This window comes from Xenopus laevis, chromosome 5L, assembly GCF_017654675.1.
Source record: "Xenopus laevis strain J_2021 chromosome 5L, Xenopus_laevis_v10.1, whole genome shotgun sequence".
Lineage (NCBI taxonomy): Eukaryota > Metazoa > Chordata > Amphibia > Anura > Pipidae > Xenopus > Xenopus laevis.
The window spans coordinates 114,074,100-114,098,867 of NC_054379.1; the positions used below are offsets into that span (position 1 = coordinate 114,074,100).

The 24,768-nt window shown below is 36.3% G+C and overlaps 1 protein-coding gene across 15 annotated transcripts in view; it reads right to left on the reverse strand.

Annotated features, from left to right (window-relative positions):
• Positions 1 to 24,768, reverse strand: part of opa1.L (optic atrophy 1 (autosomal dominant) L homeolog) — a 54,805-nt gene extending 30,037 nt beyond the window's left edge. For 2 of the 15 annotated variants that reach the window (XM_018263644.2, XM_018263643.2), the window contains exons 1-17: positions 24,611 to 24,768; positions 22,402 to 22,714; positions 21,014 to 21,110; positions 20,063 to 20,170; positions 19,010 to 19,117; positions 17,958 to 18,065; positions 17,335 to 17,388; positions 16,857 to 16,930; positions 11,772 to 11,882; positions 5,231 to 5,284; positions 5,038 to 5,142; positions 4,216 to 4,302; positions 3,133 to 3,246; positions 2,943 to 3,023; positions 1,431 to 1,505; positions 1,172 to 1,243; positions 996 to 1,095 (exon numbers count right to left, since the gene is read on the reverse strand). In XM_018263644.2, coding sequence (XP_018119133.1) covers positions 996 to 1,095; positions 1,172 to 1,243; positions 1,431 to 1,505; positions 2,943 to 3,023; positions 3,133 to 3,246; positions 4,216 to 4,302; positions 5,038 to 5,142; positions 5,231 to 5,284; positions 11,772 to 11,882; positions 16,857 to 16,930; positions 17,335 to 17,388; positions 17,958 to 18,065; positions 19,010 to 19,117; positions 20,063 to 20,170; positions 21,014 to 21,110; positions 22,402 to 22,714; positions 24,611 to 24,627 — 1,678 coding nt within the window. In that variant the 5' untranslated portion in view covers positions 24,628 to 24,768. Of the gene's footprint in view, positions 1 to 995; positions 1,096 to 1,171; positions 1,244 to 1,430; positions 1,506 to 2,942; positions 3,024 to 3,132; positions 3,247 to 4,215; positions 4,303 to 5,037; positions 5,143 to 5,230; positions 5,285 to 11,771; positions 11,883 to 16,856; positions 16,931 to 17,334; positions 17,389 to 17,957; positions 18,066 to 19,009; positions 19,118 to 20,062; positions 20,171 to 21,013; positions 21,113 to 22,401; positions 22,715 to 24,610 lie in introns of those variants that run through there. The other 13 variants (XM_018263646.2, XM_018263645.2, XM_018263647.2 and 10 more) reach the window with 13 other exon arrangements.

Sequence of the window (24,768 nt, forward strand, 5' to 3'; positions counted from 1 at the left end):
CAAGCGTTCCATCTAGTGCGCATGTGCCGAGGCGCGCGCCTGAAGCCAGTGAAAATTCACAACCACATTGCGCGTTCCACTGTATGTCTGCGCAAGAAGTGCGCAACTAAATCCTCACTCCCCCTGACCCGACCTCACTGCTACCCTTCCGGATGCGCTACTATGCGTACTATGGCAAAGGGAACAAGACCCAGCAGAAGAGGGGAGTAGGGGAGCTTTACTAGGCCAGTAGCTAAGGCAGGAGCGGGCGGGGGGAGAGGTGAAGAGGGGAATAAGGCAACAAGGGCCCCCCTCGTGCAGTACATTAATAGTACATATGGCACTTACCCCACACACCGGCCAGACCGTCTGCGCTAGATCCTCCAGTGCACGAATTTGTCTGGGAGGTCGGTATAGCTGGATGGCTAGGATTTCACCCCGGTGGCAGACTCTCCTCGTAGGGGGCTAACCTCTATAAAGTCCATCCCATGATGGGTATCCATCCACCCGGGAGCAGGACACTTAAAAAACTGATTGCACGGTGTGGGGGTTGAGCCTGCTCTGGCACGCCCATTAACTAATTTGTAAGTGTCCAGCCTCCGGAGGATGGAGCATAACCCCACCGTTCCCTGTGTCCCCCTTGAGACGTCAGAGAAATAAAAGTGTTTTAAAGTAATAAAATATAATGCAGTGTTGCCCTGCACTGGTAAAACTGCTGTGTTTGCTTCAGAAACACTACTATTGTTATATAAGTAACATGCTTTGTACCAACGAGGGCAGACATTCAGGTTACACAGCAGATAGCAAATAAGCTCTGTAGAACATAATGGTGTTATCCATTAACCTGTGCCGTACAGCCTTTTCAATTTCCGCCATTGCTATACAGCAGCTTGTTTATATGAACTATATTTTAACTCCTTTGCTATGCACCAGATGAAAGAAGCAGAAACATCCATCATAAGATCCAAGGAGTGTAAAAGTATATAAATAGCATAAAACAATATTGAAACAAATACCTTGAATGCAGAGTATAATAGCATTTGGATTTTGCATGTAGGCTTTGCTAATCTTGAAAATAGTCTCCTTAGTATCAGGTGCCATTCCAGAGGTTACAGTCTAAAAGAAAATTAAGGTTTTTACACAATTTGTCATCTAAAAAAAACAAGTCTGATCAACAATAAATGTGACTTACACTGATGACTCCAGGTAGATCAACAAGCACCATTCTCTGTATCCCAGGGCCTTTCACACTTAAAGAGATCGTCTGCAAAAGACATTTTACAAGGATGAGTACAAAAACAAGAAAAAAAGGCAGAAAATGTATTTTGTATCAGTTTCTCGAAGATATTCACAAAAAAGCTAGCAAACATGATAAACAAACAGGAAATATAAAAATGTCAATGGTGGCCAGTGATCTAAGAGGAAAGTAATAATTGCACTAGCAGTGTTACCTCTGGACTAACAGTTTGTCCATTTTTTACACTTTTCCTCATCCGGACCTCTATTTCATCTCTCAGTGCTGCCAACTGTCAAAGAAAAATATGGCACACATCATTAGAAATAGTTTACTACCAAATATATGTTACATTCTCTACTGCTGTGCTAAAAAGGTTGCAAAGTTACACTTAAAATGATAAAGGCTTGCCAAAACACCAATTTGCAGTGCTATGCAAACCATTTCCACTTACTATCATGTATATAAAATGCATATTTCATGTTGGATAACCATGGTTCACGATAGTCACTTATTTAGTCAAATTATTTCATTTTGAGTGTTTTTTCTTTTTGCAGAATCTACAATACCCACACAAAAACCACAGAGCTGGTTCCAAACATTCTATTTTTCTTGTTGGCTCTTTGATCTGTAGTGCATGTTTTTTACATAGCAGCCGACAGCATAGATCAAAGAATCAACCATAGTTTTTCACATTTTGGTGTCCAGAACGTACATGTTTTTCCCACTTGTGTACATATTATGCATGTCACAAAGATCATGAGTAATAATTAGGAGTGCTCTACCCTCTTGTATCTACCTGTGTAAGTTCCAGGTGCTAAACTGGAAGACCCTTGCCTGCTAATTGGGTCGACTGCTACATCCAGTGAAAGAAATCCAGTAGCACTCTGGTAATGATGCAAAAATCTTCAATGATTTATTAGCCCATATACAAACAAACAAAGGGCAGTCACAAATATCAAGAGGCATGACCTGTTGGTCTGTGAAGCACAGTTACCCACAGCCAATACTCGGCATTTAGCTTCAATCACTATAATACAGCTAAAAAAATATATAAAAATAATACAGGATCTGTATACATAGAATAATGCTTATTTTAAAAGATGTGTTCCTTTTATTGAGGGCAGCGATATTTTAAGGCACCAAGTATCTAATATACATTCCACTGAATTTTTTAAAATGTTATATATTTTATACATTATCTGGAAACTCCAAACTAATGGCATGCCATTCCCCATTCTTCATTTTGCTACTTTTCCTTTTTTTCTGTGGGAAAAGGACAATGGCAGACAAGGCAATTTGTACTTGCTGTGTCTTGTAGCTTTAGTTTACAATCACAAATGGCATGGGTAGCCCCAGTGGAATTTGAAAATATAAAGCTAAAGCACAAATGGTGCAATTGCAGTTTTATTAGAAGGACTGCATGGATGTGTCTCCATATGTATCTCCAAAAACATGGATAAAATTTGGAAATGTTTTGACAGTTTTTTGCTTTAGTCAAATGCACAAGTGTTTGATTGGCCTAATTAATTGTAAAGGGCTCACACATGAAACAAGGACTATACGTACTAAAAGTTTACTTCATGTCATTCTAAGGAAACTGACAATTTGCATGTACCATATACTGTATGATTTAGGATCATCATCAAAAACAAAAGCCCACAAAGGCAAATTTAGAATACAACTGGGCTCTCATCTACAGATTAAGTAATGTTTAATTTTTACTTACATCTGCCTCCTTGGTGAGGTCAAACTCCCGTGAACTGTCCTTGAACATAGCTACATGATGGGGACCCTCACTCAGAGTAACCTTATGGGGGCAAGACACACATAACAGAAGAAAAGTTTAGAAAAATTTGCTTTTTACTGCCCAAATTATTGACAGGAACCCTAAATTTAGAAATACTTGTCAAAAGTACCTTTACAGGAGAACGAGTCATCATTTCTCCAGATCCACGAGGAAAGATCCGGGCCTGAGCAATCATCTCCAAGACACTGGTCTTTCCAGCACTCTGATCTCCAACCACCACTACCTGTCATGAACAATAAATTAAACAATCTATGGACACATGCTGGTTTCTGTTCATGTTATATTTTAATGAAATAGTTATGTCTTAATAAATACACGTGCATTCAGGTTGACGTGGTGCTTGTAATAATGTTAAATAACAATCTGCACTTCAGATATTTGCCTTTTAAGCAGGCATTGCTGTAGACATGGAAGATACATATTAATTTAGTCAGAACAACATTTTTCTGCTGACATATATTTTGTTCTGGGTTTAGTAGTCCTACAGTTGGAAAAATAACCTTAGCATTTATAGCAAAGGTAATATCCTAGTACTCTGTCCTCATGATAAATAGTTGTCAAAAGAGACAAGAACAAACATAGTTGTGCATTAAAGGGCTGGTTCACCTTTAAGTTAACTTTTAGTATGTTATAGAATGGACAATTCTAAGAAACTTTTCAATTTGTCTTTAGCCTTTTTCAGAGTCTTTCCAGCTTTCAAACGGGGTCACTGACCCCTTCTAAAAAACATATGCTCTGCAAGGCTAAACATTTATTGTTATTGCTTTTATTTAGTTACTCGTCTTTCTATTCAGGCCTTTCCTATTCATATTCCAGTCTCTTATTTGAATCAATGCATGGTTGCTAGGGTAATTTGGACCCTAGCAACCAGATTGCTTAAATTGCAAACTGGAGACCTGATGAATAAAAAGCTAAATAATTTAAAAACCACAAATAATAAAAGATTAAAATCAATTGCTAATTGTCTCAGAATATCACTCTCTACATCATACTAAGTTCATTTAATTCTCTACAACCCCTTTAAGTGCATAGACTGTCTGTAGCAGTACTGTTTGCAATCACAACTATTAGTTACAACTTTAACTATTTGTTAATTATACATAATGGCACTTTTGTCACTGACATTAAATTAATTTGCAAGTCCAATGAACACAATGAAAAAAGGGCAGTAAAGAAATTATTTAATACATACTCTTGGTAAATGGTCCTGTGTGTTGTAGTTGGCGTCATAATCAGATAGTATGTCTAATACTTCAGAGTACATATCAATCAATGCTTTCTGGGGGGAAAAAAGAGAAGAATATTCAATGTAGAGAACAGATAAGGAGTTAACTTTCTATAAGGTTCAGCATTGCTTTTTTAGCTTTCAATTGATATTAAATCGGATCTCTATCCAAAACTAATTTCTTGCATATTGCATGTAAATGATTCAAAACAACAGTAATTAAATATTTTCAGTGGTTTCGTTGTTTAGAATATTTCAATAATGTTTTTTAAAAAAAAAACAGTTTTTAGTAAGAGTATTCCTTTAAATCAACAGAAGTGATACTTTGTGGACCGATACAAAGGGATGTGGGTTCAGAAGACCATTTGGAAGTAATTCCACCCCCCCCCAAAAGGAACAATTATGACTAAAAGAAAAACACCTAAAAATAACTGTGTGTGTTTTTATATTGGAGGATAACTATCCTATTATGTTGGAATCCCACTTGATAGGGAGTAGATTCTTATTGTAAATATTTACACATTTTTTAGGAATCATGAATTTGAGGCTGTTTTATAATAATTGTAATGTGTCATTAAAAGGATAATTCTCATTTTTCTCTCCACCTTAGAAAGCAAAGGCACTGGGGGTCACAACTACATTTTAGGTTGTCTAGTGTTAAATCAGAGCAAACAGCATATAAAGTATTAATGATTAGTAAAAATTGCAGCCAGAAATAATGGGCATTTTATAGATGTTTTTTTTTAAAAGAAGTCAAGTTTGCAGAAAAAAACAGCTCCAATGTACAACCTTTAGTTTCCGCTGATGAATGCCCTTATCATCCTTTTGCAGCACCAGCTTCCTAAGATCTTTGTTTTCTTTCTCAAGCCGTTCAAGAATGCGTTGGTATTTCAGCTGGAAAATAATTTTATATGTTGAATACTTTCTTTGCTTTCATGATCCAAAGATAAATAATTATTTCAATTGTGCCTGTTAAACCTACCTGGGTTCTTAGAAGTTCTTCTTGGAGCTGATCTATCTTATCCTTGTCTGAGACCTATATAACAATATGCACTTGATTAAAGGTAATAAACATTAGAAATATATATAGTATGTGTGTATATATATATATATATATATATATATATATATATATATATATATATATATATATACACACACATAAAATAACAATATCCAGGCCCTAGCCTGGTCTAGCCTAGTGCAGCTGAAAAATACATAGAAATACATGTACTGGTGTTTGGTTCCCAGCACCCATCTTTTACGGTGTACACTTAGAGGCACATATATCAAGGGCTGAATTCGAAATTCGAGGAAATTAGGGAAATTTCTTAATAAAATCGAATTGCTAAAACTCAGACAAATTTAAACGACTGAATTCCATCAAACTTGAATCAAGTTTTTTCTCCTCTTCTCAGGAAGGCTGCAAACATCTCCAAATTGCTCACTGGACCTCTCCCATTGACTTATACAGCAAATTGGCACGTTTTGAGTGGCGAATAGTCAAATTCGATTTCTTTAAGGGCCACAATATAATACTGTAAATCTCGAAAATCAAATTAAAATTTCTTTAAAAACCCGAATTGAGTTTGATAATTCCCTAGTGCAATTTGACAGTTTTTGACCATATTAAAATTAGAAAATTTAAATTCGAATTTTCAATTCAACCCTCTGCCCCTTAAATACACACACACATTACCTCATATCTATGAAAAAAGAAAAAAAAATAGTTCACATTCAGTTTCCCAAGTTAAGGTTTCATGCACACCACAAATGACATATGTTAAAATCAGATCTAACAACTGTAACTGGAATATCACATAGGAAATCTTGCAATAATGCCATCTGCTTATTCCAATTACACAATCAATATTAACCAAAGTACAGGTATGGGGCCTATTATCTAGAATGCTTGGGATCTGGGTTTTCCGGATAATGGATCTTTCTGTAATTTGGATTTTCATTCCTTAAGTCTACTAGGAAATTATTTAATCATTAAATAAACCCAATATGCTGGCGTTGCTTCCAGTAACGATTAATTATATCTTATTTCAAGGTACTATTTTACAGAAAAAAGGGAAACTGTTTTTAAAAATTTGGATTATTTTGATACAATGGAGTATATGGGAGCTTTCTGGATAATTGATTCCATACCTGTACTGTTTAAAGGGGACCCGTCACCCAAAAAATTATTCAAAATCGTATTTTACCACATTAGTCAAGCAAAATGAACTTTAATTACACTATACAAGTTATTTGAATCTTGTTTCCTTCAGTCTGAAAATTCATAATTATAGCAATCAGGCAGGAGCCATTTTGTGGACACTGTTATTAAGGCAAGCCTTGCATCATCTCAGAATCTTATTTGTGCACCAAAATGGGGGAACCTGATGTCCATCCCCATGCCCTGGCTACACAATTAAATGGTGAAGAGAACGGGGGAATGTGGGGAGAGCAGTGACATCTAGGAAGTGCTGAATAGAAAGTGAAAGTAATTGTCTGCCCCGCCACTATGCCTAAGGCATAGAGATGGGGCAGACAATATTTGATTGACACCTGAGATTTTTAGCTTACAACAGCTTTAATAAAAAATAGAAATTGGATTTCATGTTTAATTTGAAAAGGACTTTTATTATACACCTTTGTGTGTCTGGGTGACTAGTTCACTTTAATTATTACATAAAAAAGGAAATCATTTTTAAAATATTGATTATTCAGATAAAATGAGGTCTATGGGAGACGACCTTTCCGTAATTCTGAGTTTTCTGGATAACGGATTCCATACCTGTATGTATGCATCTATCTACCTTTAGGCTGGAACTACACGGTGCGTGTCCTTCTGATCCGAAGAGGAAGTGCAGGCGTCACATTGTATGCACGGAATCTAATGTAAGTAATACAAATGTCGCATCTACAAACCGATTGCATCCGACACAACGTGACTGTCGGATGCAAATGCTGCATCTTCATCTGACAGTTGTGTCGGATGCAATCAGTTTGTAGATGTGATATTTGTATTACTTACTCGGCGCATCCAACGTGACGCCTATGCTTCCTCTGATCGCGTCGGAAGGACGCGCATCATGTAGTTCCAGCCTTACGTGTACATTTTAACCATACAAGTGATCAAAAATTCTCCTAGCAAATAATTCACAAAGCGATGGGAAAGGTTATCTCTCTGTAACATTCTTTTTAAATTGAGTTAATTTATTTTGTCTGTGCTGGAGTCTGCTAACTTTGTATTATAGTTTATTCCAGATCCTAAATGAAATACTGTCCTTGTCAAATTGTCATGGAAGATTACAGGTAAAAATATAAGAGTCCCACTGGCTGGGGGCTGCTTTTAAGGGAACTATTTCGAATGCAGCAACTACTTGATACCAACACGTCCCTATGATTTTTATAGGAACGTGTCAGTATCGCTTTAAGGGTATGTAAACTCATATCATATAGATAAATATGCTAAATGAATCCCTAAAAATAAGCTAGTTTCCAATATATAATAACTTTTTTCCTTATGACTATAAAGATAAAGTTGACAGTTTGGCCTGCTGCCTGAGGCAGCCTCACACAGTTATGTCTTTGATTGTCAAGAAATTCATTTGGTTTCCAGCTGCACCAATTTGTGAACCAATCATATTAAAGGCATCAGCGACCTACTACATTTCTTTTTATTGCGGATTCTAATATAATCCCATAAAGGGGTGGTTAGCCTTTAAGTAAACTTTTATTATGTTTTAGAATGGCCAATTCTAAGCAACTTTTCAACTGGTCTACATCAGCCATTTTTTATAGTTTTTGAATTATTTTCATTCTTTTTCCAGCTTCCAAATGGGGAGGTCACTGTCCCCATCTAAAAATGAAATGCTGTGCATGGTTGTGAGGGTAATTTGGACCCTAGCAACCAGATTGACAACACTGCAAAATGGAGAGCTGATAAATAAAAAACAACTAAAAAACCTGAAATAATAAACAATGAAAATCAATTGCAAATGATTGTCTCAGAACATCACTCTATACCAAAAGATAACACAAATTAAATTAAAATTAAATTCATGAGATGACTTTACATATCATTTAAGCAATAAATAATATTCTATGCAGCCATATTTATAGAGATGTTATTGCAGACCCTCATATGCTCTCCAATAAATTAGTGCATTGTAACATAAAATATTGTAATTTACACAGTTAAAATTATGACAACTCAGACTGAATCAGCAACACCTTACCATCAATTACATTTCGACATAATCACCCAACTGTGCATTTCCTCTATTGTCTGTGACTCATAACATAAGCCACCCACAATCAGGAACAACACCCTCTAGAAATCCTTCACACTTTTCTATTCCCAGCATAATCACTACATTGCAAGAACTGCCAACGCTTTATCAGAAACTAAACCTGGTCACAATTTTTAGTATTGATCACTGCAGCAAGCTTACAAACATTGTTTGTTAAAAGAAAAAAGGTAACAGGTATCGATTTCTGTACTGGGTTAGCCAGTTAAAGTTATAAGGTAAAACTTTTGATGAAGCATAACTAAAGTTGTGTATAGGTGATACCTTTATTGGCCAACTAAGATGATAATCAAATGAAGCCTTCAGAACATTAAAGTTGCTTTTTCAAATTTGCATAACTTTTCTTATGCTTCATATCAAAACTTTTACCCTATAAGAATATAATCACGGTGTAGCAATAGTACAAAAAAGTACTATTGCTAAAGAGCCACAATGCAATCTTCTTCTGCTTCTCAGACCTTCGTTATGGCCTATACCAGGTGATCGTGCAAAAAGCAGGCTTTTGCTTCTAAATATTGCTTTTACTCTTACTTTATCTTGATAAAGGTCTTGTAGGCCCAAAACGTTGCCTTGCATGTTTTTTGGGCTGAATAATTATTTTTGTACAACTAAAACTTACACAGTGTGCTGCTGGTAATTGTTTTGGTATATGGACATGGCCCTGTGGCAGGCGTGGGACTTCCAGTACAGCACCTGACACCACAATTAAGATGTTTTTTTGGAGGCGTTGAGCTCTCCCCAACAGTGGATTTCTATATAAAAGCACAAGGCCTGCAGCTGCATGTTTTTATACAGGTCATGTAACTCCTTTATAAATTTTAGCAGGGGATACATTATTCCTATAATCTACAGTGAAATGTATATAGGTTAGTCAAGAGCTTTTTCTCTTTGCTGCAGGAAAATGGCTAGTTAAAATGTGGCATAAGGTATAATTTTCTGGCACTTCAAAATAATTATTACTTATGTTTGGTTATTAGACAGGCAGTATGCAAGAGAAGAAAGTTCTAGGGATCATGATAAGTTTAAGCATGTTTAATATGATGTAGGAGCATATTGTTTATATAGTGAACAAAGTATCCCCTCTTGTAAATTATATAGTGAATAAAATACCCCATCTTGTAAAATATAAGGATATTATAAGTTACCGAGGAGTTTCATGACCATATAAACAGGTCATGGAACTACGAGGCAACTTCTAATATCCTCATATTTTACAACTGGGGGTACTTTATTTATTATAATACACAAATTTCAGTGAGTCACGTGACAGAAATTACATCAGAACTCACCATTTATAAGGATATAATTTACAAGATGTTCATAGCTTTTGTGTATTATAAGGATATTATAAGTTACTGAAAAGTTACATGACAATATAAAAGCACGAGGCCGAAGGCAGAGTGTTATTATACAGGTCATGGAAATCCGAGGCGACTTCTAATATTCTCATATTTTGCAACAGGGAGTACTTTATTTATTATAATACACAAGTTTCAGTGCGAAATGTGACAGAAGTGACATCACTAAGCACCGTTTATAAGGATATAATTTACAGGATATTCATGGCTTGTGTATTATAAGGTTTGGTCCCATAAATCCCCTTTATGTTCATCACACTTGCATGCCAGTCTTATAGCTGGCATACAGACGTGTGGCCTCCAAATAATCGTCCTGACAATTTTCATACCAAATCAGTCACTTAGTCGATGGGTTAAAAAATTTGTCAGATAATGATAATATGCATGCATGCATTTCCTATCTGAAAATATCCATGGGTGGCGGTCACTACTATTTCCGGTACATAACATTTATACAATTGCGGTCTGTCAATTAAAGGCCAAAAGCATTTTCTGATTTGTTATTTTTCATACTATAATCCTACTGTTAAAATATGAATGTATGTTTTAGATCATTGCATTCAAAAATACGACTGATATCCATGTGTTCACCTTACGACTAATAAAATCTGAACGTGTTTGGCCAGCACAAGCTGTGCCTGTATCATTTGCAGTGCTGGCCTATAACATTTAGTTCAGATGAGAAATGTGTGGACTCCTCAGCTGTACATAGCATTTATGAGTGAGTGCATATAGACTAGCCATGAAATGAAATCACTTATCTGGCACAAGATATCATCATAATTAACAAATTGGCTTTATATGTTATAAGACTTATTTAAAATAATAAAGCTGTTTTGGAAATGCACACTAAGGAGTTATTATAATAACAGGTGCAGAGTCTGATGAGCCATATTAACCAATTCGATCTTTGCTTTAAAACTGGAGACCAGTGAATGCTTGAACATTAATTGCTATGGGTTACTGAAAACTAAGCAAAACCCAGCACCTGTTTTTATATTTCCCCTTAAGTGTTTACAATATCTATAATATTTATGAAGGCTAGCTTACAAAGGCGGGTGCAAAGTTCAAAAATTTACAATATCTATAATATTTATGAAGGCTCGCTTACAAAGGCGGGTGCAAAGTTCAAAAATTGGCACAAAACTGCATGCTGCTTACATAAATATATTCCTCATAATACTTGTGTCTTGAACTAAAATGGGAGTTGCTTCCACTCAGGGCTGGAACTAGGATTAGGCAGAAAAGAAGTGCCTAGGGCACAATACAGCCTACATACAATTTATCGATACTTCACATTTGCAGGTGACCACTAGCCTTGTGGTGAGAAACACTGTATTGTGGGCAAAAAACATGGTGATTTAGATGCTTTATTGCTCAGTTCACTTATATATGAGCCACATGAAAAATTATATATTTTAATGTTATTATGCTTTTAACATTTACTAGGAAAAGATGAAACTGTATGATTTAGATAGCACAAAAAAAGTCACACAGTGCACATGCAACATGCTCTGCAAGGTAAAATTCCTATTCCACTGCTCTCATATTAGTTCTTACCGACCTGTGAGATAAATACTATCACACACCACAGACGTTATACAGTTTGCAATGCCTTTACTGTAAGTAGGGTTGAAATCTAAATATATTGGAAGGCCGGAATTTTTTTCAAAAAAAGGTGGCAACCCTAACTGTAAGTCAGGAATGCCCTAGTACCGCAATCCAAGTGTTATGAAATAAAACTCCAGACAACTGCACAAGTTTGAAATTTAACCCCATAATGATTTCAAAGACTTGTTTACACCCCCTTTGTAGATATGATGCACGTATTCGTTAAACTTAATGTCCTATGAGCCATCACCTTGCGATGTTGTTGTGAGGTGCCCGTGTTAATGTTCCCAGCAGCCCTGCGAGCTTCTTCTTCATGTTGCTTTATCTGCTCTTGTAATAGTATGAGTTCACCAAGCAAACCCTGCCGTGAGTTTACAGAGAGAGACATGGGATGAAGGTGAGGAAAAAAACAGTAAAGGAAAAATAAAAATCAAGGGGTTAACATAAAGACAGAGGACAGATGGAAATGCCTGGAAACAAAACAGCCCAATAGGTACTAAAGAAAGCATGTGTTGTAAAGTTTGTTTCAAAAGCTTAGAAAAACAATATCAGCTACATTATGAGCATTTGTTATCTTTGCTGTTAGAAAATGTTGGCATATTTTACAGGGAAGCAGTTGCTTGAAGCATTGTCTTCCTACACAGCGATGTTAGAGGTGCAGTAAGTGCAGGACTCCTGCTCAATGCATGTGGGTACTGTAAATATTGCACACCGAATCAGTAGGGTGATGGTATATTAATTAATAGCTCCCAATAACCTTTTGTTCTAAAAGAGAAGGCAGGTAGACGTAAGTTTGCAAAATATGTATTTTGCAAGTGATGGTTTCTGTTCTACTTTTCACATGCTGTGAATTTAGCCGGTATTATTAGAATAGGCACCACTGTAAAGGTGATAAAAACATCTAAATTAGACCTTTTCATTTCATGCCATTTTCATTTCAGCAGCTTGACACTTCATAGAGAAAGTGGTCATTATGTGATTTCAGCTTTATATTGCCGTGAAACACTAGTAGGGCCTGATCTTAATAACATGGTTTTGTATTGACATATAAACAGCACAATGATTCATTCATTCAAGTGAAAGAGTTCTGAAACAAATGTCAAGATTACAGCTGTTTGTTCTTTGAGGAAAATAATTTCATCTTGGAGATTACTAAGAAAATATTTCACATAACTTCAACCTTTATTACAGGGATTCAAATAATGTGGCCATAAGGGAGCACAAGATATGTGGTTACTAAAGACTGAAGAAGTGCCAGATTATTTTCCACAATTTGTATACTTAAAGGAGAACTACACCTTAACTAAAGCAGTAGGCTAGAAATGTTGTACATTATGTTTTGGGCTTCTGTGCAACTACAGTCCTTTAGCAGTAAAAATCTGTGTCTCCGAATGTGCCCCAGTAGCTCCCCATCTTCTTTTCTGCTGATTCACTGCACATGCTCTGTGCTGCTGTCACTTACTGAGCTTAGGGACCCACTCATAATATACAGTACACATAAAATATAAATGTCACTATATAAGGCTGATTAGTAATTAATATAGATAATTACTACATGGCAGCTTAGAAACCAGTGCTAGCACCAGAATGTAATAATTAGCCCTGTAGCATCAGTTTATATTACAGACAAACTTCATTTTCTGCTTGATAATTAGCAACAACCCCTAAGATTAGCTTCTCAACAGCTGCTCAGAGCACACTGAGCATGTGAGTGTCACACTTTCCAAGATGGTGACCCCCCCGTGACAAGTTGTCTCCTCATTCAAAAGCACTAAATGACAGTTTACAAACTAGAAGTCCAAAACAATTCTTTGTATTTATATGGTAGAATTTTGCATTATAACTTATGTGGCTGCAATTTTTAGAAACATAAAGATATATATAACACATAGATATACACAACACTTGCACATGTAATTTCTGTATTACAAATGTAATACATATATTAGCACTTGTGCATCTATGTACAGGTAAAAAAATGTCAAACCAACTTTTTGCCATATGCAAAGCATCTCCCCAATCTAGTATGGCACCTATGTGTCCAGCACACTTGCTATCTGCCAGCAGATTCACAAGAAAATGCTTATATCTTACTCTGCAATCTGTAGCAAAACCATTTGCCTTATGTGAAGTGGCAAAGATATCCCTATACAGTGGTATGCTATTCTGTTGTTGCATCAGGATAAACTTGTAAAATAATGAATTATGCAGAAGGCTGAAGAGAGATTTAAGTTTAAGTTAAGACGGTCACCTTATAGTAAGGTAAATACAGTACAGGTAGACTCTAAAAAATAACACTAGCAACATAGCATATAAATCAGTAAACTGTTTCAAATCCTCCTCTATACGTCTTGTTTTAAAAAGCGGGATGGTTTTGCAAACGATCTTCAATTTCTATCTATTTTATCTATTCTGCAGATCCCAGTTTAGAATGTATTTTTCTACATGTTTGATGGGTTCTCTGACCTTAGCAAAAACCTAGTCTTACAATATGACCGGATTGCATTTTTTTTAATTTCCAGGCTGGAAAGAGTCTGAATAGTGTATAAAGTGAACAGCTAGATGGGCTTAAATTGCCTTTCATAGTAATACTTAAAAACAAAACAGTTATGCCAAATCAATGCTTACATTTTAAGAAATCCCATGTCATCAAGGAGGTAGTGACAAGGTTCTGTTATTTGAAACACTTAATTTAATGCTGTAACAGGTGGCACAGAGGACATAGCAATGCACAAACTCTGTGACAAGATATGTTACGTGGATCGCATTAACACGGCAGAGTTAATAGGAAGCCTAGAGTTTCATAAGCAATAAGCAAAAGACTCTACTTGCAGTGTTCACTAATAGCGTTTCTGGTGCAAGTCACGAATATGGCTGCAAAATGTGGACAGTAACGGAGTGCTGTATGTGTATTTCCAGCTGCTTTCAGCAACATTTACACCCCATGGTGGAACCCACTGGAAAATATTTGAAAGTTCTGGTACTTCACACTCTTTATAGCCACTGGAGATACAGTTAAAACAATCAGTGTGTGAACAGCGAAATAAATAGGTCAAATTCAAAGGTACTCATGTTGCGACCAAAAACACACCATGCTATTGTAAATGCAGAAAATATAAGTAAATGAGACTGAAATAAATTTTAGGCAGTATTATAGTGTTTACTCTTCATACCTTGACCTTACCTGGCTCATTGCAAAATAATAACAGACATACTGCAAATCAAACAAATTAAAATACTTCAAACAATGAAGAAGTCAAATATGTATATTTAAAGTGCCACCTTCTTTCTAATGCAAGTTTGGGATCGTTTGTTCCATATGAAGGAGCATTATTTCTGTACTGAGAAGTCTACCTCACTGATGGATTGCTTTATTCAACAGAAGATAGCACCATAGCAAATAAAACCATCTGCTTATAACTGAATGAATTCTTACTAAAATGCATCAAAGGATCCCAAAAAATTAAAAGCAGAATCCGGATCTAATTTAGCATTTCTCCCTTTAAAAATAATATTAAAGGGGTTGTTCACCTTTAAATTAACTTTTTAAATTAACTTTTAATATGATGGAGACAATGATATTCTGAGACAATTTGCAATTGGTATTTAATTTTTTATGGTTTTTTTTCAGTCATTTAACCTTTTATCAGCTCTCCTGTGTGGAATTTTAGCAGCTGTCTTGTTGCTAAGGTTGCCATCCAGACGGTATTTAACCGGCCCAGCCGGAAAAACAGGTATCGAGGCTTTAATACCGGCAATTACATGGCCGGTAAATCTTTGAGGGAAGAAATGCCATTTACTTTTAAGCAGCTTCGCTGCTCCCTCCCTGCTCCAAATTCCCCAGCTATGCAGGCTGCGAGCAGTCTCGCGTGATGAGATTTGTAGGCGGCATCGCCGGCGTGACTGGGGCTTTAAAGAGTAGACGCGAGTGCACAGTGCAGCTATGTAGACTAGTGTAGGTGGAGCGTGCGGCCGGACACAAACAGAAAAGAGCAGTACTGTGCAGAACGCTGACAGCCTGGGAAACTGACAGAGCAAGTGACTGTGGACACTGGACAGTCAGTTAAACTGGTGTAGCGATTTTGGACTGCGGCGGGCTGTGTTAAGATTAGAACTGTTGGGCAGTAATTCTACTAATGTGAATGGACAGGGGGTGTGGCTTTGGGTAGAACCAGGGGTGGGACTTTGGACAGGGCAAAGGCCGGTATTTTTTTCTAGAAAAGGTGGCAACCCTACTTGTTGCTAGAGTCTTGTTTTCCTTAGTGGTTTAAGTGAGACTGGACTACGAATAAGAGAGGGACTGAATACAAAGATAAGTAATACAAACTAATAATAATAACAGCATTTTAAGTCAGTGACCCCCATTTGAAAGCTATATCCCGTACTAAAAGGAGTATAGATTGAACAGATGGGTGGGTAATTCTTCCCCTTGACAAGGCCATGGAAAGGCCCCATCTATATACAGGTCAGTGAAGGTTGACAGTATTCATAGACTGAGATTATAAACAGTGGAGAAACGGTTCCAAATAGGAAAATTATCATTATGTATAAATATAAGAGGACCATACATCTAACTCTAACTTATTCATCAACAAAACTTTTACAGAGGAATCCCTTGAGATAAGAAAGGAGGTTTCATCTTAAATGGCCCATCCAAAAATAGATTTTGCTTAATGGATAAAATGCATACATGGAAAAAGTGGCTTGGAATTATATTGGTGTAATTACGCAAACATTTTTGGTGTAATTATGCAAAAAAAAGTTTTTTTTTGCTTTAATGTACGAAAAGCGGTTTACAAAGAAGGCTGTGAAATGAACTCACGTTAGTTTCAAGAAAGGGTTGGATGCATTTTTTGAAATTGCAAAAATATAGGGCTACTAATATCAATATGATTACAAAAGCTTATCTAGGTACTGGTAAGATTGCCCTTTGGAGTAAGGAAGATATTGTTTCCATGTTGGAGACTGGATACAGCTTCAGAAATATTTGCCTTCCTCTGGATCTACTACTGAACAAGTTACACAGAATTTACTTGGGTAAAAGGTGCATATTAAAACACCAAACAGGTTTTAAGTTTAAAGCAGATGTGAAAAAAGGATTATGTAATAAAAGGTCTAGTGAATGTAAAGTAGGTGAATACTTTTCAACTGACGGATTCAGTTTGGCTTCAGATGATTTAGGATTGAAGACATTTGCCTCTCGTAGAAGAGGTACAAGTTATGAGGTTTCAGAAACCTACCTCTTTTTGGACACTCATTCACTTTGAAGCACAATTTTGATAAATTTGCATTATTTTGTAGTATTAAAACCCATTTAAACATACAGGCATCTTACCTTTTTGTACTGTTTTTCAGAAGCCTCAAAGGTCTGGCTGTCCATAGCTTTAAAAGCAGTTTCCCCTCCTGGGCCTGATACAAAAGAAATCAAAACATGCTTTATATTGCTAGATATCTGCATAGCAAATAACTTAAGAAAAGAGAACAGGTCTTCAACTGTCAATATTATGCTGTTTTGCTGAAAGGGGTTCTTGTGTGTTGAACTGGATTTGCTGAATTTGTGGAGCAAAAATGCATACAGATGTATGAAGCAAAATGGTATAAAGACAGACAAGAAAATACATGGAATGATATTTAGATTTAGGCTTCCTTTCCATATATAGGGCCATACTATAAATTATTGACATTTAAAAAGAGGTTAACTTATTTTCTCACAGACTGAAATAGTACTGTAGTATCTTGGAATGCTGTATAATGGATGTTATCACTGATGTCTTAGCTTGTCAGTAATGGCAACAGACAGGGCATTTACACACCTAAAAACAGAAGTAGATCAGAAGGTCCTATGACTTCACTAACCAAATTGTGACCTGTGAAAAATCAGCAAAAAGAGGGGAAAATAATATTGTGAAATGTGAAAACATGTTAGCAAACACTGGAAAGGAAACCCATTGTATCTGTGATATCATTTTGTAAAAATGAAAGACACAAAAAACTGCTAAGCTTAAACTATGAACCTCATTTATAACATATTTATTATCAAAACTTACCAACAATATTGAGCTACTCAGACATGAAAATACAGTTTTAATGTATTCATGAAACATATACGTAAAGTATGGTAATATACATAAAGGGCTGGAATATCCCGAAACGTCGCTTTGCTAATGGCACGAATAAACAATTGAATCACATATCGGAGTGCTGCTGGATTTACTGCTTTATTGTGGCCTAAGTAAATTAAACACTGCTATTGTGTCATATTATTGAGTTAATACAACATAGCTCCTACAATACAGCAGGAATAAGCTGTCTTCGGTGCTAAAGGTGTTGAAAAACTACACATTCCTGTATCCCTCTGTGAGGTCAGCCTGACGGTTTACTATATCTGAGCTATAGTATTCTCCATTGGTGTTTGCAGCTGTTTAGATTTCCTCACCTGCAGAAAACCATCCCTTTAATAAACTCAAGCTTTCTCCCAGCTTTTCAAGGTCCGGTAGAAGCTTGGATAACTCATCAGCATCAGGAAGGGCTTTACTTAGTTTATCTGTAAACAAGAAGACATTTTTTTTTATTTCAAGCAAGCAAGACAAACAATGGTCACAAACCTCAACTGAAAAAATGAAATACCTTTTACTAATACAGGTTTTTACTAATACAGGGACCTGCAGTTTTCTGTATTATGAATCTTTCTGTAATTTGGATCTTCATACCTTAAGTCTACTAGAAAATCATGTAAACATGAAATATACCCAATAGGCTTGTTTTGCTTCCAATTAGGATTAATTATATTATAGTATGGATCAAGTACAAGGTACTGTTTTATTAGTACAGAGAAAAAGTATATCATTTGTAAAAAATCTGGATTATTTGGATAAAATATGGTAGATGGCCTTTCCATAATTAGGAGCTTTCTGGATAATGGGTTTCCGGATCACAGATCCCATATCTGTATAGGCAAAGTTTGAGGTCTTGTCGAGGCTGAGGCAGATTTATCAACGTTCTGAGTTTTTCCAAAGCAGAAACAATGCTAACCACTTGGGAAAAATGACTGATAAAATTAATTTTAATTTGTTTACATGGAAAATTAATTTTAATGGTGTTTAATGGTATATATGGGTTAATTAAATCCCCATAGACTTGCACTTTGTTAAAGGGGTGGTTCACCTTTACGTTAACTTTTAATATGTTATACAAACATTTTCATGAAACATATAAGTAAAGTATGGTAATGGCCTAAGTAAATGAAACACTGCTATGGTGTCATATTATATGAGTTATTACACCATAGCTACTAAAATACAGCAGGAATAAGCTGTCTTCGGTGCTCCAGGTGTTGAAAAACTACACATTCCAGTATCCCTCTGCCAGGTCAGCTGAAGGAGGAATAATGAGAATTGCAGTTCCTCAGAAACTGGGATGCTGAAGGTTTACTATATCTGAGCGATAGTATTCTCCATTTGGGGTTTGCAGCTGTTTAGATTTCCTCACCTGTGGAAAACCATCCCTTTAATAAACTAAAGCTTTCTCCCAGCTTTTCAAGGTCTGGTAGAAGCTTGGATAACTCCTCAGCATCAGGAAGGGCTTTACTTAGTTTATCTGAAAACAAGAAAGGCTTTTTTGTTTGTTTTACATTTCAAGCAAGCAAGACAAACAATGGTCACAAACCTCAACTGGAAAAATGAAATATGTTTCACTAATAAAGGTATGGGACCTGTTATCCAAAATGCTCGGGACCTGCAGTTTTCTCTATAATGGATCTTTCTGTAATTTTGATCTTCATACCTTAAGTCTATTATAAAATCATGTAAACATGAAATAAACACAATAGGCTTGTTTTGCTTCAAATTAGGATTAATTATATTTTAGTATGGATCAAGTACAAGGTACTGTTTTATTATTTCAGAGAAAAAGGAACTTATTTTTAAAAATCTGGATTACTTGGATAAAATTGAGTCTATGGTAGATGGCCTTTCCAGAATTTGGAGCTTCCTGGATAATGGGTTTCCGGATAACAGATTCTATACCTGTATAGCCAAAGTTTGAGGTTTTGTCAAGACTGAGGCAGATTTATCAACATTCTGTGTTTTTCCAAAGCAGAAACAATGCTAACCACTTGGGAAAAATGACTGATAAAATACATTTTACAAAATGTATTTCCATGGTATTTACATGGAAAAAAATATATATTGATTCATTAAATTCCCATAGACTTGCACCTTGTTAAAGGGGTGGTTCACCTTTACGTTAAATTTTAGTATGTTATACAAACAAGGATGGTTATGGCCTAAGTAAATGAAACACTGCTATGGTATAATATTATATTATATGAGTTAATACACCATAGCTCCTAAAATGCAGCAGGAATCAGCTGTCTTCTGTGCTCCAGGTGTTGAAAAACTACACATTCCAGTATCCCTCTGGCAGGTCAGCTGAAGGAGGAATAATGGGAACTGCAGTGCCTCAGAATCTGGGATGCTGAAGGTTTATATCTGAGCAATAGTATTCTCCATTGGGAGTTGGCAGCTGTTCAGATTTCCTCACCTGCGGAAAACCATCCCATTAATAAACTTAAGCTTTCTCCCAGCTTTTCAAGGTCTGGTAGAAGCTTGGATAACTCCTCAGCATCAGGAAGGGCTTTACTTAGTTTATCTGTAAACAAGCAAGAATTTTTTTTACATTTCAAGCAATCACGACAAACAATGGTCACAAACCTCAACTGAAAAAATGTAGGCAGATTCATCAACGTTCTGTGTTTTTCCCAAGCAGAAACAATGCTACTTTGGAAAAATGATTGATAAAGTTAATCTTACAAAATGTATTTCCATGGTAGTTAGATGTTATAGTAGTTATATAGATTCATTAAGTCCCCATAGGTTTGCACCTTGTTAAAGGGATAGTTCATCTCAAAGTTAACTTTTATTATGTTATAGAATGGTCAATTTTAAGCAACTTTTCCTTTGCTCTTCATTGTTTATATTATTTTTTATGCCCTGTAGTGCCTTCTTCTTGACCCTTTCCAGCTTTCAAATGGGGGGGAATGACCCTATTTAAAAACAAATGCTCTGTAAGCCTACAATTTTTTTGTTATTGCTTATCTTTCTATTCAGACCCTCTCCTATTCATTTTCCAGTCTCTTATTCAAATCAATCAATGCATGGTTGCTAGGGTAATTTGATCCCTAGCAACCAGCTTGTTGAAAATGCAAACTGGAGAGATGAATAAAAATCTAAATAAATAAAAAAAAAACACAAATAATAAACAATTAAAACCAATTGAATACCATCTCAGGTGCACAACACCTTAAAAATAAGTGCAATGCTTATTCCTTTTGAGATTTAACAAATAGATGGTTTCAGAATTGCTGAACATATATTCTTATATATAAAAAATTTATTTGACAGAGAAGCTGAATCAATTCTGACAATTCTGCACATTTTTATAGGTAAGTAGTAATAACCGATAAAATTCTGATGCGTTATGGTCAGTACTAACCAAAATTAATGTGTTGATCCAACTCCCAAATAAAGTCAGGCACTATCCACTTGTATTCACTAAGATCCGGGAACATTTCCTTCCATTGATCATATGTCTAAATTTAAAAACAAAAATAATTGTTACTGGAATCTCCTAAAAATACCCTGGGAAAAGAGGCTGTACATGTATACCAGAACGCAATATCAGAATTGAAACATGTTATTTATCATGTATAATATAAATGTAAATAGGCTGCTCACCTAAAAATGCAAATGAAGTCCGTCTTTAATATGTAAATGAGGTACTGACTTTAGAAATGTAAATGAGCTGTCCATAACAGACACCCACAGCTAAGCCGATGCCTGCATTTGTTAGTGCACAAGCAGGTGCTATAGAGCAGGACCAGGAACTCTACCCAATCTCCACGCAGTAGGGCTAATCTCACCCCTTGCCTATCTAAGATCCAACAAGCAGTCAAGCTTTGCCCGCCCCTAGCCTTAGTACTCAATCAGAAAAGAGCAGACTGTACGCATTATTTTTGTGGTCCATGCTGTATTAGGTGAGTTCCTGCTAAATGCTGGATTGAATACTGCAGTTTTATTTTTGCTGATCTGGCTTCAAAATAAAACAGGCATGGAACTGGAGCCAAACTTTAGAGACATGCTGCTTTTTAATAAGAGTGACTGAGAGAATATACGGTAAGTATAGGGCCACTAATCCAATGAAAAGAATAGCCATGATAGAAACTGGTGTGAGATACTTGCAAGGGCCAGTTTCAGCACATAGGGTGTATGAAAATGCTGGGGATTCTACAGTATGCTAATGGACCCCTGTTTGGTCCAGGAAATAGAGCTCTATTTATTAATAAACAGTAGATCAAGTTATCATTTATGGGGTTGAAAATATTTATAATGCGTGTTTGATACTTTTGCCAGGGCTGCTTTTTCCTCCCAGTCCAGCACTGACAATGAGTATTTCTTTTAGGGATGCACCGAATCCACTTTTTTGGATTCGGCCGAACCACTGAACCCCTTGCGAAAGATTCGGCCGAATACCGAACCGAATCCGAACCCTAATTTGCATATGCAAATTAGGGGTGGGAAGGGGGAAACATTTTTTACTTCCTTGTTTTGTGAAAAAAAGTCACGAGATTTCCCTCTCCGTCCCTAATTTACATATGCAAATTAGGATTCGGATTCGGTTCGGCCAGGCAGAAGGATTCGGCCGAATCCGAATCCTGCTGAAAAAGGCCGAATCCCGAACCGAATCCTGGATTCGGTGCATCCCTAATTTCTTTAATAGCATACACAGTTATTTCCACATGAAATTAATAACTACTGTATCAACAAAACATTTCCCATAAGTGGAATGACAAATTTTAGGAGATGGCTTGCAAACATGTGTACCTTTTTTGCTGTGTATCCACCACCAACAGCAGATCCTAGCAGAAGATAACGCAGTTTTAATAATCTGGATGCCAACCTTGCTACCCAAAAGTTGCGTTTAGCATGAAATCCATAGCTCACAGGGAAAAGCCTGCTTTTTCTTGGAGGGAGGCGAGAGAGAGAGGAGTACCATTGTGCTGATGTACTTGGTAAAGGCATGTGAATCTTCAAGCTTGAAAAATGGGAAGGGCAACTTCTCTGAAAATGTAGGCTTCGTACAGGTATTTTGGCATCATTTAATGAATGCTTCTTTACCAGTCCTCGGCAAACAATGCTTTAATTAGTAAAAGAAAACAATTAACTATGCATTCCATCTAGTTGTAAAAATGTCATACATTACAATTAAAATAAGCAAAGTGAGACACTATTCAAGTAGGTAAGGCACTATTACAAAGATCAATGATACCCCAAGAAGTAGGTATAAGTAGCAGAAACTGAGCTTTTCTGAGTGCTGCTTAGTCAGTACTGAATGACAAATCAGCAGTCCACTGAGAAACCAGCTTCTCAGTTTTGCTTGTGCTCACAGCTATCAGGAAGTAGAATGAGTCTTTAGTTTTAATTTCAGATTTTGCACCATTTAGTAGAAAAAAATAAACTATACATACTTCCTAACCAAAACAGGCAAAACATATGATCAGTCAAAGCACTATTCATTGTAATCATATTATAATTGGTAGATAAGACCTTTTATAAATGGAATTTATACCAAAGGCAAAGCTCAGCAATATAACTACTTAATCGCATAATATGTACTGCTGACAAATGCAACTTTTATGTTTTTCTCATTATTCTATGTGAGATTCTGAGTGGCTGGCACAGAAGAGTTTAAATGCAGATGTGTTTGAGCAGATAAGAAAAATGCACTCTACACCATTCCCATGATGCTGGGACTGACAAAGCTAAGAATCAGTTTTGTAAGAAAAAATCAGCAGCGTTGCTTGGAATATTTTAAAAGGATGTAACCCCATTGCTGAGGTGGGGCTAAGAAACAGCATACAGTGATTGTTAACGTTAAAATGGCTTACACATCTGCAAAAATGAAACCGATTAAGTTACCCGCAGCAACCAATCCATTTTATTACGTGTATAAGATTGATTAAAATGAATTACTGTTTGGTTGCTGCTATCCAAGTGGTGCAATTTAAACTAATTTTATAAAGAGCCATGCTGCGTTGTTGAACTGCACCACTGCAGTTGCCAACAGCAGCCAATTTATTCTGCACAAGCTACTTTATAAAACTGAAACACAGATGTAATTGGCTTTTATGGGTAACTGCCCTGTTGCAACACCCATTTTAGTGAATCGGCTTAAGTATATGGAAGATAGCTGTGCAACTGTGTAATCCCCATTCCTACTGCCACTCTCTGCAGGTACAGTCCCATACACTTCACACAATATTCAGAATTTCAAACCCTGTGAGTGCTGCAACTTTCTAACTATTGTGTATACCTTTTTCTGGCACCCAGATAGTTTCTTTGTTAACAGTGTGCACCATGGTGTTCCGTATATATATATATATATATATATATATATATATATATATATATATATATATATATATATATATATATATATATATTCACATAGCATACCTGCACAACACAGGACTTATAAGTGAAAAAAAATAATCCATTTATTCCTTCAACGTTTCAGCTCCTCACTCAAGCCGTCTTCAGGAATTGACGGAAGAAGGCTTGAAACCCCTAATATATATATATATATATATATATATATATATATATATATATATATATATATATATATATATATATATATAAGCATCAACATATTCTACAGCCCTGATCACACATATAAAGCCCCCTGGTTTATATCTTAGAAGCCTCTCCTAGTTCTTGTAAAACTGTTTTCCTAAAGTCCCCTTTTGAGTTGCGTGTTTGTTCATCCTCCCTTTTACTGCATAGCTTTATTCCCAATGAGGTGTGGCTGTGCTCAGAACAAGGACAATAACAGAAAAACCGACAGGGGTCAAGCTTAAACTTGCCACACAAATCCTAAAACTTTAGCAGCAATCTGTCATTTCCTGGTGAGCCAAGTCACAGACAGTGTATCCAAGTGTAACAAGACACAATGAAAGAGCAGAGCAATGTGAAAATGGAAGGCTGAAATAATTAAACAGAACGCATTGTCGGGGGGACAATGGCAACTCACCAGGCAGCCCGCAACATTTTGGGCGACGGGGACTAACCCCCTGTATTTCCCTCACATAAAGATCCTGCCAAGCTGCCAGGCAAGGGCACGTATGGAACTGACACCCGATACACTTCCGGGTAAGGAAAGGACTACAGACTGCAGAAGGCTCGGTCTGA